Source organism: Neopsephotus bourkii, unplaced genomic scaffold (genome assembly GCF_033783945.1).
Source record: "Neopsephotus bourkii isolate Nb327-2 ecotype Australia unplaced genomic scaffold, CSIRO-AGI_Nbou_v1 NB_951, whole genome shotgun sequence".
NCBI classification, from domain to species: domain Eukaryota; kingdom Metazoa; phylum Chordata; class Aves; order Psittaciformes; family Psittacidae; genus Neopsephotus; species Neopsephotus bourkii.
This window is the reverse complement of record NW_026901445.1, coordinates 1,929,038-1,943,302: the sequence shown is the minus strand read 5'-3', so window position 1 is coordinate 1,943,302 and position 14,265 is coordinate 1,929,038. Positions and strand designations below refer to the sequence as shown.

The 14,265-nt window shown below is 46.1% G+C and overlaps 1 protein-coding gene across 3 annotated transcripts in view; it reads right to left on the bottom strand.

The window, feature by feature from the left end:
* The window catches only part of SEC31B (SEC31 homolog B, COPII coat complex component), a 37,286-nt gene that overhangs the window by 4,166 nt on the left and 18,855 nt on the right, over positions 1-14,265 (bottom strand). For 2 of the 3 annotated variants that reach the window (XM_061358768.1, XM_061358767.1), the window contains exons 14-23: positions 13,903-14,011; positions 13,319-13,497; positions 12,521-12,647; positions 8,293-8,438; positions 6,968-7,141; positions 6,060-6,248; positions 5,179-5,392; positions 4,461-4,787; positions 3,862-3,900; positions 1,037-1,092 (exon numbers count right to left, since the gene is read on the bottom strand). In XM_061358768.1, the coding sequence (XP_061214752.1) occupies positions 1,037-1,092; positions 3,862-3,900; positions 4,461-4,787; positions 5,179-5,392; positions 6,060-6,248; positions 6,968-7,141; positions 8,293-8,438; positions 12,521-12,647; positions 13,319-13,497; positions 13,903-14,011 (1,560 nt within the window). The remainder of the gene's footprint in view (positions 1-1,036; positions 1,093-3,861; positions 3,901-4,460; positions 4,788-5,178; positions 5,393-6,059; positions 6,249-6,967; positions 7,142-8,292; positions 8,439-12,520; positions 12,648-13,318; positions 13,498-13,902; positions 14,012-14,265) is intronic. The other variant, XM_061358770.1, reaches the window with a different exon arrangement.

The following is a 14,265-nucleotide window of genomic DNA, read 5'->3' as shown; positions in this document are numbered from 1 at the left end:
CTCTTGCATCCCAGATGAACAGTCAAAGCGACAGCAAGAAAACTCCTCTGGAATTGTTCAATCAAACAGATCCGTTGCCCCTGAAAGCACTGGTCCTCAGAAAGCCGCCTTGGCTCTGCGACGGCACGAGTCCTGAATGTAGAGATTAGCAGCAGTAAAGTGTCCAACAGAGCAAGTGTTGGGGAAAATCCCACGACATGGGGGGAGAATCCTCTTGCAAACACTTCATCATGCCCCTGCTAAGCCAGAGAGTCAGGATAGATTCACTCCAACAGGGCTAGATCAAAAGGAGATGGCTTTAACAAGAGGCTAATCCTGTTGTAGTGAGCACAGCCTGAAGCAGGTTCCCAGCTACGCTGCCAGAAAAAGGGCGAGAAGTCTGTTCCTAGATAAAGAAGAGGAGTGGGGGGTGGGAATAGTGCCAAAGAAGCTTCTTATCACACCTGCCAGCAGTGATAGAAATGGGTTACTGAGAGCATTGCTGCAAAAACCTCAGCTCACAGGTCTTTCAGTGCAAACACTATGAGGCAGAGAGCAGTAGGAACAACATGGAAGGCAGCTCACAGCTACATCTGTCCCAGCTTCTTTCAGCAGAACTGCCTTATCAGTCAGCATCAGCATCTGAGTATCACTCGGCTCTCACTGTGCCGAGGGGAAATACTGCCCCCAGCTGTCAGGTGTGAAGTAAGTGTGATCTCCCCAGCCATGATCAAAACTACTGTGTGGGCAAGGGGATAAGATTAAGTCCGTATTTCTGGAAACAAATGACTGGGAAAAAGTCAGCCTGGGAAGTACTGACAGATAATGCAGCATCACAGATGATAATCATGTTACAAAACAGCCACGATGGAGAAGAGCATGCAGGTTTGGATGGCAAGTATCAAGATGACATAGACTCCAGTCCTGGCTACATATGTAATGCAGAAGTAGATAGACCCCTGTAGAATGAGACCTGCTGAGTGTAACAGGGAACATTTACAGGAATGTATCTGTTGCATGGAGCTCCATCACTAAAAGACAACCAGAAAGAGCTCACCTTTTTCTTTTGAAGGCCTCCTTTTCCAGCAGTAGAATCAGTCCAAGATTCCTGAGCTGCCAGGAGATAGAACAAGACACAAATGTCAGAGGAGGTGGCCACAGCAACAATTTATAGTTGCTTGCATGGTTTGGAACTTCCCTCAACAAAAAGGCCCATGGTTCCGATTCCCCCCCATTGACCTTTGGACCATTTCAACTGAGGCCCAGATCATGGGCCCAAGAACTGCTCTTGCTTCCCTTTCTCCTTTTTAATTATATTCTTAGCATTACAGTATGTGCAGAGCCATCATGAGGTGATGCCTGATCATACTGAACAGGCACACACCCGCTCCCACACAGAAAGCTGTTTCACAACTATCTGATGCTTTCTGCATCCTGCACAAGCTGTGGAAGACAGAGAATCTGGACTATGGTACCACAGTGTTACGGGTGAGAGAGGGCTTCTTACCAACACTCACAGGAGTGCCTCACGGTAGCAGTCTACAGCAATGCAAGCTGCTGTCAGAAAGGGGGTAAAAGTTAGGGTGGGCTAAAATTTTCCCCTTCCAAAATCATGTTCAGAATAAAGATTAGCAAAATTTGCTGCCTTCCCAACTGGAATAAAACAGACTTAACCAGTAAATGCTTTGGAGCAGACCCCTCTGTGGTACCTAGCCTCTAACCTTACTCTAGGGAATTAAAAATCCATCAGACAACATGACATCAAAAGAACTGTGACCACGCTTCGTGGCGCAAAGGTCAAATTCCAACTACCTTGTCTGCTGCTGTCCTATAAGGAAGGGTATCTGCACGTCTGGACAAAACCCCAGTGTTAATAACCTCAAGCCCGTAACACAAGAATATCTGTGAGAAAGTGGCATAATTCTAAGGGGCAATATCAAAATTGCTGGAGCTCAGTGGCACACTTAATGAGCCACTGATCCTGAACTGAGCTTTAAAAATCACAGGGGAAAGATGCAAAAGGTGCTTCATTACTTTAATTACCTTTATTATTAAAATTCTGGCAGCCTCTTTTTGCCCTCCCTTTTCCCATGATTTCAAGACTCGCTCTCTGATGAGTTTGGATCAGTAGTTTAATTAAGCTGGCACTTATTTCTAGCTTGGGGATTCTGTGCCCTAGAACTCTGCTGGCCCCCACTGAGCCTGTGGCCTAGCAATCCTTGGCACTATTCCAACCCAGTGACACTTTGAATCCTCACAGGAAACAGCTATTTAAATTTTAGTCTTTAAGCCAGGCACTTAATCATCAGACACAAGACAAGAGGACCCTGCTTCATTTTGCTGGGATGAAACTCTATCTTGCCTATAATACTTGTGAAATAGGATTTCTCACCAACCCTGAAAGGAATGCCCCATGGCAGCAGTCTCCAGCACTGCTGGTCCTAGAAAGAACAAGACTCTCACAGACTGGAGTCAGGGATTACCCTGGCCAGAAAGCAGATCAGCCAACATGTTGCTGCCCTTCACCTGTCCCTGACAATTCCCAGGAGCATGGGATTTCTGAAAGTGGAGACCTCTCTTCACTGCACTAGTAAGAATGTGCTTGTGAGCTGTTCAGGTCATGTTCAGGAATTTCCAAAGCAAGCAAGTTTGGCCAGTCAGACTGAGTGATCTTACAGTCCCTTTCCAGGCTAAAGTACCCATCAAAACCATAACAATAATAGCAGGCAAGAAAGTACTCTGACGGAAGGCAGTTTGCACTGCTGATCTAGGCATGCCATATGCTGCCATTAAAACTAGGGGTAAATGCTGCCAGAAGGGAGCTTCCCAGCAGTGCATTCCCACAGGGCAATTTCAACCTGAGCAACTGCTTGAAATCCTTGGCATGCAATCATCTTTCCTTTAACAGGGAAACACTGGGGTCTTCAGTTTCTCTGCTGAAGGAACAACTCCCTTTCTAGAGTCCCACTCCACTCAGCAAGGCTTGCTTGGTGCTGTAAGTAGCTACTGAGCACTCAGATTTCCTCAACAAAGCTGAGACTCTCCAAATAATCTTTTGTGCCTGGCAGATGGTCTTTGGCACAAGCAGCAGTCACTGTGCAGAGACAGCTCACCAAGAGCCTTACCCCACTGACAACATAGACTGGAACATACCTACTCTCCATCATCAATGAATCAAAGGAGATAAATCAGTACAAAGCATCAGTCAGAAAAGTTCTACAGATCAGATTCTTCCCCGCAGACGGACTGATTCAAAGCCAAACCTTGCCCTGTAACTAAGGTTAAGAGGGCTTTTTATCCCCTTGGAACAATCCCCGGATTCTGCTTTGGAAACTCTATTCCATCACTGCTCATGCTGGGACCCGCTTCTTTAAAACTACCTGGGGAAAGCATGAGCTCAAGTAAAGCCATGCATAAGGCTGGGAGTGTAACAGGGAGAAAACAAGAAATGAGTTACAGCCACTGGCCTGCTCTTTTCCTAGAGAATCAAGAAAGGAAAAGAGGATGATCTTAAGGTCCTTTCCAACCCTAACTATTCTATGATTCTATGATGCTTCTCAAAACTGTTGGCACAGCAACTGCCTGAATGGGCAGAGACACTGAGAATATTCTAATTCCTCCAGGACTGGGGGAAAGTAGAGAAGGAAGGAGATAGAACCTCTGTAAGAGCACAGTGCTTTCATTCTCACTTCCAGCTGTCACTTACTAGTCCTCAGGACAAGTAAGTCCACTACCCCAGCTGTAAAACCCCCCAGGCACGCAAGGACACAACAAACAGGAATAAGCATGCATGCATGCACACACAGTAAAACGTGCACACCCCTCCACATTTCACAGCAACATCGCCTCCCCAACAGGTCTGGAGGCTTCTCTAGGTACTACCTGGATGATCCACGTGTGGATCTAGCCAAGGGAAGAAACCTGAAAATCAAGGCAAGGTGGAAGAGTCATCATCACCAATAGCTTTTACTCAGCAAATAATGTCCCTGGACTACCATCCCTAATAGATTTCCAGAAGGAATTTGTCCAGGTGTAGCTCAGAGCCTTTGCATATAGTCCCCCCAGGTTTCACACTGTGGGATTCCCTATCCTTGGTTAAACACAGCTCAGCAAAGGACTCCAGTTACATAAGCAGGGGCTAGATCAGCAGTCTTTCCCCTGGAACCACCACCCTTGCAGTCACAGCAGATACCTCTGGAGTGGATGACTACTCAGGGTGCACTCAGGACCTGAAAAGACAGCATCTTGTAACCACAGCCTGAGGGACAGAGCAGCTGACCAGTCTGAATGAAACGCTCATCACTGCTGTGTTTTACCACCACCACAGCAAGACTCAACACAGTGTGTCTGTGAGGTTATCCTCAGCACCACATCGAGCCTTTATGGTGACAGACCAGACTTCAGAAGGTCCATGTCCATTACGTACTCCAAATTCCATCCAGGAGTGTCCTGGTCACACAAATCACACAAGTAGTACTTACCTGTAGGAGGAGGAGGAATGCTGGCTGCTGGCAAGGGCTTAGTAGACGGAGCTCCAGGACCTCCCTGAGGGTAACCCATATTCATGGGGCAGTTAAAAGGTGCTGAAGAGAAACCCAGAGGAGGCTGGTTTGCCACAGGGAGAGGACAAGCTGCCGGAAGCTGAGATGATGGGACTGAGGCTGGAGTGAGGAGGGCAGGTCCAGGTGGTGGAACACCAGGAGATGTCATGGGCATAGACTGTCCTGTCAGAGAAGGCTGGCTGGGGAAGGAAGCTGGACCAACAGGTCTGAGTCCCGCTGGTCCGAATGGCTGAGACTGTGATACAGCTACAAATGAGAAAGAGAGGGTACCAGCATCACTTATTTAATATGTGAACTACTCCTGATGCTCTCCTTCATGCTATTAAGTCTTTCCTTCTCCAAGCTATACTCTAGAATATCCACCTCAGGCATATCCCCCATAACCCATGCTACATCAGTCAAATTCAGTCACAGACTTGGTTGTGGCTTTTCCACCCCATATATGCTTAATATCAGTGAACGTGCAGCAACCATTGCTAAAACAAGATGTGTCAGAAGCACTGAGAAGCCTCTCAGACAGCTGACTTGTTCTTCATAAGTACAATAGGCCTGTGAGGAAGAAAGCAGAGCCATCCATGTTGAAGGCTTTAGTCTAAGAAAAGCTGGAGAACAGACACGACCATAAGACAATGCTTACCTGGCCCTGAAGCAGCTGCTGGGATGAAGCCCATGTTGTACTGCGGGTACGGTGGCCCTCTGGAATAGACATTTGTCTGTGGACCCGTGCTGACCTGGGGATGGGCAACGTGGTGAGGTGTCACAGACATTGCTGGCACTGGCTGAGGCGTGAAGAGGGAAGGCACTGAAGGCTGAGAAGGTGCTGAAGGGGCAAACGATGACTGAAAGTTGGGCTGCAGTTAAAAAAGAACTTGTAAATGGATGACACAGTCACACACATACACACAGAAGCAGACACACTTTATATCCCTGTCACTTCTCAGGCATGAGAAGATGCTGCTGCTGCCCTGGATGGACTGCATCAAAGGCCCTTCCCACCACATAACTTGCTTAACAAGGTGAGCACCACATTCTTCAGACTTTCTCCAGCTCCCCAAAGGGTTAGTCCTTTTGGGTTAGCCAGTTCCCATGAAGTGATTTTCTTGAAGCACAACCAGAGGAAATAACAAAGGAACAATAATGAAGTAATAGAGGCTGAAACAAAACTTCCTAAACAGTCTTCTTCACAAGAACTGAGACTAATTTTACTGATATGTGAGTGAGATGGGTGTAGGAGTGTGAACCACAGCCCCATTCTTCCTCAGTATGTGAGATCTCAGCAGACCACTACATGTAACAGTCTCCTCCAGTGACTCCATGTGGGACAGAGTTTTGTGAAAAGCTGCCAGACAGCCTGCTTTTGGATTATCAGAGAGCTCATGTTTGCTCCAGTGAAGGGCATCACGATGAACTCCTCCATGCCTGCAGTCTGTGTCATCTCATATTACCTCATATACCTTCCACAACTCAGTAATCTTCATCCCTCTCCCCAAGCCATGAACACCTGACTTTAATGCCTACCTTCTCTGGATGTCTGGAGCCTGTTTTGTGGGCTGCTCTGTCAGCGATGGAATCACCTTTGGCTGCTGGAGATGTGTGTTTAATGACACCTACATTGACACGAGTGTAGGGAAAAGGGGGTGGCTGCTGATCACCCACATTCTCTCCTTGAGCATGGAAAAGCCGGTCTCGGAGCTGTTCAGTCAGAAGCTGAAACAAAATGTGCTTTAGAAGTGCCTTGAGGGCCTCAGATGGAAGGTGCTGGGGAGGCATTCAAAGCAGACCCTAGCCCAAAGTACTGATCATCAACCTGCAAAACTAACCATTTCTCCAGCAGTCACCAGGGAATAAAAAAAGCAAAAATCAAACCCAAAACCAAACCAACAGAACCCCTCCCCAAAAAACAAAGAGGCAAAACCCTGAACAAACAAAAATAAAACCAAACCAACCAACCAAAACAAGAGGCCAAACAGTCTGGGACATCACTTGCCATATTCCCAGGCAGATGAAGACTCACCAATCCTTCCCTGAGTCTTTAGAGCATCCCCTCCCCAACTCCTACCTACATTTGGGCACTAGACAGATTTGTTTCAAACTAAAAGGTAACCTTCTCCCATTCCCTTCTTCTAAAAGCTAGTTTCAGGAATAGATGCAGCTTCTCTGGAGAGCTGCCTCCCAGCATTGCTCTACAGGAACCATTTTACAATTCTATGGCTCCCTTTTCCCTGGATCAAAGGCACTACAAAAAAAATGTAACTGAAGACAAAAGCTAGAAAAAACCCAAACCCAAACACATCTCTATTCTCAAGTTACCATAATTAAGGTGAAAACTTAAGTCCTGATGCATGTTAAAACCCAGGATCTCTCATACAAAGTATCATTTTCCTTCCCATACTACTTCTTCCCACAACAACCCGTTTCTCACTCACCTCTTTAGAGCTGCTGGGCAGGTAATTCATTGCAGCTGTGATGCATCCTTGTGATGCCAGGAGACTGGCATATTGGGTGATTCGTTCTGCCAAGACAGGGCCTGGTGCTGGTACTGCTGTGCCTCGGAGCATCTCAATGGACCTGCTCAGCACCATCACTTTCTCTATGAGATCCTGAATAAGTCAGGAGGAGGATAAAAATAGACTACTCAATCTGACTTGCTTTACTGGTCCATCTCGTGCTGAGACAATGCCAGATGGCTCTTTCCATTTTCAGCTGACATCAGGCCCAATGTGACTAGAAGTTACTCTGCCCCAGATGCTATCACTGATCACCATTTCTTAAGGTGCACTTTGCGGAGAAAAACAGGAACCAGGAAACAAGCCCTGACACTACTACTTCTATGGTAAGGGCGAAAAAGATAATCGGAAGCCACAAGGACATTCAACTCAACTGTGACCTTTCCAATAGGAAGTTACTACTGTAACTCCAGAAGTTACAAGCTATGAGCTTGGAAGAGGAAGGATTAAAACCATACCAGAAGAAATTCACTAGGAAAAATTACTATTGATCACTGGCTGATAACTGGTAACTGGGAAGAGGCCAGTTTCAGACATAACCAGGAATGCTGGAGATGCCTTTTTGTTGCTGTTACTTACTAGTCAGGTTGCAAACCCAAGAAACTCCATACCAGAGGACATTATCTGCAGATACCCGAGTGGAAGACTTGTCTAGACCACTCTAGGGACCGATGGACAAAACCTGGGTTAGTGACTTAGTCCGGACTGGTTTAAGTGTAACAGGTAAGTAAGAACACTGACTGAAGCCCTGATTCATCTGCAAGCTGTGACTTCCCATACATGATCATTCTACTTGCAGTAGTGGTATGCTGTCTTGCCTTTATTTTGCCAGAGGCTGTTCTGAAGGTACAGTAGATAACTGGAGCATTACAGTTAGACATGACAAGCACTGCAATTGCAGTCTCAGGCAACAAAAGCAGGTACTGTCTAAACTTCACTAAAAGGAAGCTCAGAGATTACATCAGTATAGAAAGACAGGAAGGTGAGCTGTAAATCTGTCCATGGCTGGATTTATGTGCAATCTAATCACTACTCCCTAAACACACAAACCATAAATGTTTGAAGGTGAAAGCCTCCTTTAGATGTGAGCCCATAACCCAGGCTAGAATGAGATACCTTGGTGACTACAAACAGGTCTTCACTGTCTGCTGGTAGCCAAATACTGTTTGATGAGGTAGTGCAAACAGATCAAGGCTACCAGAATAGCCCAAAGAGGAGTCAAACCAACATTATAGCACCTGTACCTGCAGGGCAAGGGGTGACGAAGTCTCATGGTTTTTTACCCAGCATTCCACCAACCTCTCCACATTGCCTGATGAGATATAGCAGAGACAGGCATCATTGGATAGGGCCGTATCTCCCTCTGACTCTAGGCGGGAACCTAGCATGTCTAGAAAGGAAGAAATACAACCAACATTTAACACACTCTTTCTGAAGAGCTCATTAACTCCAGTGCTCTTCTCTTAACTATCTTACTATGGCTTGAAATGAAAAGCTGTTGACAGTTTTGGATCTGCACCTAATTAGAATCATAAAATCATTTAGGTTGGAAAAGACCTTAAAGACTGAGCCTAGCCAAAAACCTAACACTGCCAAGTCCCACTAAACCATGTCTTTAATTGCCACATCTACACGTCTTTTAAATACCTCCAGGGATGGTTACTCCACTACTTCTTTGGGCAGCCTGTTCCAATACTTTGTAACCCTTTTTAGTGAAAAACAAAATTCCTAACATCCAGCCTAAACCTCCTCTGGTGCACTTTGAGGCCATTTCCTCTTGTCCTATTGCTTGTTACTTGGGAGAACAGACTGACCCCCACCTCACTAGAACCTCCTTTCAGGCAGTTGTAGAGGGATAAGGTCTTCCCTCAGCCTTTTTTCCAGACTAAACAACCCCAGCTCCCTCAGCTGCTCCTCATAAGACTTATGTTCTAGACCCTTCAGCAGCTTTGCTGTACAATTCTTGGATAACACAGAAAAATGGACATCATTAAGGAATCCCAAAGACAACTTGGTTGAAAAAAGAAGTATTTTTTATATATCTGCCAATTTTTATGTGTCTTTCCAGATGGGCGACATTACTGTGGGGATATGTTACAGACTGCCTGATCAAGAGGACCCTGTGGATGTTCTCATGGGGGACTTCAACCACCCTGATATCTGTTGGAAGGACGGTACAGCCCAGCACAAGCAATCCAGGAGGTTCCTCGATTGTGTGGAAGACAGCTTCCTTCTGCAAGTAATACAGGAGCCAACAAGGAGAGGTGCCATGCTTGACCTCGTGCTCACCAACAGGGAAAGGCTGGTTGGAAATGTGATGCTCCAGGGCAGCCTTGGTTGCAGCAATCATGAGATGGTCGAATTCGAGATCCTCAGGACAGTGAGAAGAGCATGCAGCAAGCTCACTGCACTGGACTTCATGAGAGCAGATTTTGGCATCTTCAGTAACCTGCTTAGTAAGGGTCCCTGGGATATAGCCCTAGAGGGCGGGGGTGCCCAAGACTGTTGGTTGATATTTAAGGATCACCTGCTACAAGCTCAGGACTGTTGCATTCCAACTAGAAGGAAGTGCAGCAGGAGGGCATGGAGACTTCCTTGGATGAATAAGATGCTGCTGAGGAAACTCAGAGGGAAAAAGAGGCTTATAAAAGGGGAAGCAAGGACAGGTGGCCTGGGAAGAGTACAGGGATGTTGTCCGGGAAGCTAGGGACCAGGTCAGGAAAGCTAAGGCCCAGTTAGAATTAAACTTGGCTAGGGATGTTAAGGATAACAGGAAGGGATTCTATAGGTACAATGCAAATAAAAGACAGACTAGGGACAACGTGGGCCCTCTCTGGAAGCTCTCGGGAGAACTGGCTACACAGGATTTGGAGAAGGCTGAGGTTCTGAATGACTTCTTTGCCTCAGTCTTCACTGGCAAATGCTCTGACCGCACCACCCAAGTCTTGGAAGGCAGACACAGGGACTGTGAGAATGAAGACTCCAGGCCCACTGCAGGAGAGGATCTGGTTCGAGACCATCTTAAGAACCTGAACGTACACAAGTCCATGGGACCTGATGAAATCCATCCGCGGGTCCTGAAGGAGCTGGCAAATGAAGTGGCTAAGACGCTGGCCATCATATTTGAAAAATCATGGCAGTCAGGTGAAGTTCCCGATGACTGGAAAAAGGGAAATATAACCCCCATGTTCAAGAAGGGGAAAATGGATGACCCAGGGAATTACAGACCAGTCAGTCTCACCTCTGTGCCTGGCAAAATCTTGGAGCAGATTCTCCTGGAAGGCATGCTAAGGCACATGAAAAACAACGAGGTGCTTGGTGACAGCCAGCATGGCTTCACTAAGGGGAAATCCTGCCTGACCAATTTGGTGGCCTTCTATGATGGGGCTACAGAACTAATGGACAGGGGTAGAGCAGTTGACATCATCTACCTGGACTTGTGCAAAGCGTTTGACACTGTACCCCATGACATCCTTGTCTCTAAAATGGAGAGCCATCAATTTGATAGGTGGACCACTCGGTGGATAAAGAACTGGCTGGATGGCCACACGCAAAAAGTTGTGGTCAGTGGCTCAGTGCCCAGCTGGAGACCAGTAACGAGTGGTGTCCCTCAGGGATCGGTGTTGGCACCGGTCTTGTTCAACATCTTTGTCGCAGACATGGACAGTGGGATTGAGTGCGCCCTCAGCAAGTTTGCCGATGACACCAAGCTGTGTGGTTTGGTTGATAATGCTGGAGGGAAGGAATGCCATCCAGAGGGACCTTGACATGCTTGTGAGGTGGGCTGATGCCAACCTCATGAAGTTTAACCATGACAAGTGCAAGGTCCTACAGCTGGGTCGGAGCAATCCCAGGCACAGCTACAGGCTGGGCAGAGAAGAGATTCAGAGCAGCTCTGTGAAAAAGGACTTTGGGGTGGTGGTCGATGAGAAAATGAACATGAGCTGGCTTCAGTGTGCGTTCACAGCCCAGAAAGCCAACCATATCCTGGGCTTCATCAAAAGGAGTGTGACCAGCAGGTCGAAGGAGGTGATCCTGCCCCTCTGCTCTGCTCTCATGAGACCTCACTTGGAGTATTGTGTGCAGTTCTGGTGTCTTCAACATAAAAAGGGCATGGATCTGTTGGAACAAGTCCAGAGGAGGGCCACGAGGATGATCAGGGGACTGGAGCTCCTCCTGTATGAAGACAGGCTGAGAAGGTTGGGACTGTTCAGCTTTGAGAAGAGAAGGCTGCGTGGAGACCTCATAGCAACCTTCCAGTATCTGAAGGGGACCTATAGGGATGCTGGGGAGGGACTCTTCATTAGGGACTGTCATGACAGAACAAGAGGTAATGGGTTAAAACTTAAACAGGGAAGCTTACATTGAATATAAGGAAGAAGTTCTTTACTGTAAGGGTGGTGAGGCACTGGAATGGGTTGCCCAGGCAAGCTGTGAATGCTCCATCCCTGGCAGTGTTCAAGGCCAGGCTGGACAGAGCCTTGGGTGACATGGTTTAGTGTGAGGTGTCCCTGCCCATGGCACGGGGTTGGAACTGGATGATCTTATGGTCCTTTCCAACCCTAACTATTCTATGATTCTATATATAAATGAAAGAAAAACCCATAAAAATGAGAGATTAATTCAGTGAAAAAAAATCCAACACATTTTTTATCCCAAAGAGGGATGAGAATCTCCACCAGTAGTATCCAGTATCAGGGACAACTGGCAATCTGGCACTTGTCAGTGTTTAGCAAATGCCAGGAGATAAAGATGAACTGGAGCTATCTCATTATCACCACAACAGCCATGGTCCACCCCCACAATTTGGTCTGTAAGAAATGTCATGTTTTCTTGCATTTCAAGTCGTATCATCTTACTTGTATAAACTGCTGGCATTTCTCCAACAGCACTTAGCTCTTAGCTATTCCCATCAGCCAGGAGCAAGTTCCCAGCTAAGCAACATGAGTAACTTCATCAGATTCAGTCACTAGATTGCCTCTAACTCTGACCCTCAGAACAACCAGTTGCTGAGCATGTTGAACCATTAACAGAACTGAGGAAACTACTGAAGTCATCAAATGTTCATTAACCCCTATTTCTGAGCTTAAAAGGGAAGGGAATGTGCAGGAAGGGTAAATCTCTTTCAGATGGGAGTGAAGCTACCTGACCTTTTACTGTCAGAGAATCCATTTCTCCTTAGAATGAAGTTGTAAATATCACCCTTTTAGTGTCTCAGCCTAGTGCCCATCCTGTTTTTAAGCATGCTTTTCATAGAGGTGACATGATACATCAGTATATATAACTTCATACCACGATTCTCAGCTACAGGTGCATTTATTATTATCCTAACACAACTGTCCACACTTAAGTTCCAGCTGGCTGTAATGAATAAGGAGCGCTTTACTTCCTCAACTGTATCCACTTCTTTCTGTAAGTAGTTCAGAGGTGCCCTCATCTAGGGAAACCATATCAAAACAGTACGCTACATACCACAGAGCTGGGTATAGTCCTCATGCTTTGAGTATGTTAACAAGATGGCCAGTGCCTCCTTCCAGCTTTGCAGATCACATGTGCAAACAATATCTTGCCAGTTCTGTTGCACAATGGAGGAAAGCAGCTGTAAGGGAAGCGAAAGACCTGTCAATCACTGAAGACAAAGATAAGCTGACTGCTTAAGACCTACAGTGACAGCTCACTTTCAGACACACTTCCCACACTATTACAGTGAGCAACTAGTTCACCATTCCATCAAGTTCCACCAATCCCAGCATCCCAATCTTAACAGCATACAAAACCAGATGTCTCTAAAGAAAGTAAAAAAAGCCCAACAAATTACTTAAGAGAATACAGAAACAGCTTCACTAGGCAAGACTAAAGATCTGTTTAACATGTCTTGTTTCAGAGCAGCTAGTATCAATGACAGGGAATACAGTGCTAGGATATCCCAACCCCTGTTGCACTTCCTAATTTGTAAATTAATAAGCTAGGACCTTCCCAGCTTAACTGTAGATGGGCAGTATGCTCCACAGGTTACAAGCATGGGGAGCTAAGGCACAAACCATTACATAAAAAAAAGGATCAGAGAATACAGATATTCTATGTGGGCAAGATGGAATTCGTCATAAAACTATACCAGAAGTAAATGTTGAGTCAAGAGGAGTTGCGCACATTCTGCTGACATTCTACTTCCTGCCGAAGTATTTCCACATCCATTCAGACAAACACCTGCCAAGATATCACACACCTTCCCCAGCTCAGTGGGTGCACAAACCACAGTGGGTCACTTACCACAGAGAGTTTTGTCTTCTGCTTGGCAAAGTAGCGCTTCTGGGTCTCCTTCAGGAGGTTCTCCCCACCAGCAATCGCTAAGATGATGGCATCAGCAAAGCGCTCTGCTCGCATGCACAGCTCCACTGCACTCGCAAAATTTCCCAACAAAAGGGCCTGGCTGATGAGTCCATCTGTATCTATAGAGGTGAGAAGCAGAGTCAACCCACAGGAGCATCATCCAGATGTGCTGATGATGCTTGCTTTAAAGAGCCAGCAGTAAAAAACCAGTAACATATATAAGCCCAGCTAAAAATAAAGTAAATAATAATTTGGAAACCCAAACCAGATCTTGCACTTCAAAAAAACCCCACTGACTTAATTGCTAGTCCATAATCTAGAAGATTCTCCTATATTTTTAATGGGTCTCTTATCTAGAAAGAGCATTTCCCTGCACAATGCTGAGATACTGTGTGACACTGGGAAGGGCCATGTGTTTTAAAAGTATCCATCTGCTGGAGAGGACCAGGTTCTTTGGGTCTCTAATTTTCCAGTTTTTCTTCCTCTCCTCTTTTCTTTTAAGGGAAGAAACACACTTTATATACCTTCTGTGACAGGAATCTCCAATGTGCTCATATTCTGTGGGATGAGGTTGTCAAAAAAGGCTGAAGAGGAGGAAACAGCAGCTACATCATCACTGGTATTTATCAAAAGCTGTGCGAAGAGCACAAGAGGTTAATTAATTTATTAAACACACAGATCTTGTCCAGAACAGGTTTGTGGATTACAGAGTGGGGTGGGGCTGCTCTCCATTTGGTTGAGCATGCTCATATAAATCTGATTTCAACTTGGAAACCCATCATGCCTCCTGTTACTGCTCTATCAACCTGCACAGTTTCACCAGGGCAGCAACAAAGAGCAGTTATAAGACATGCAGTGCCACCAGTATCACTGGCCAGCATTCATCA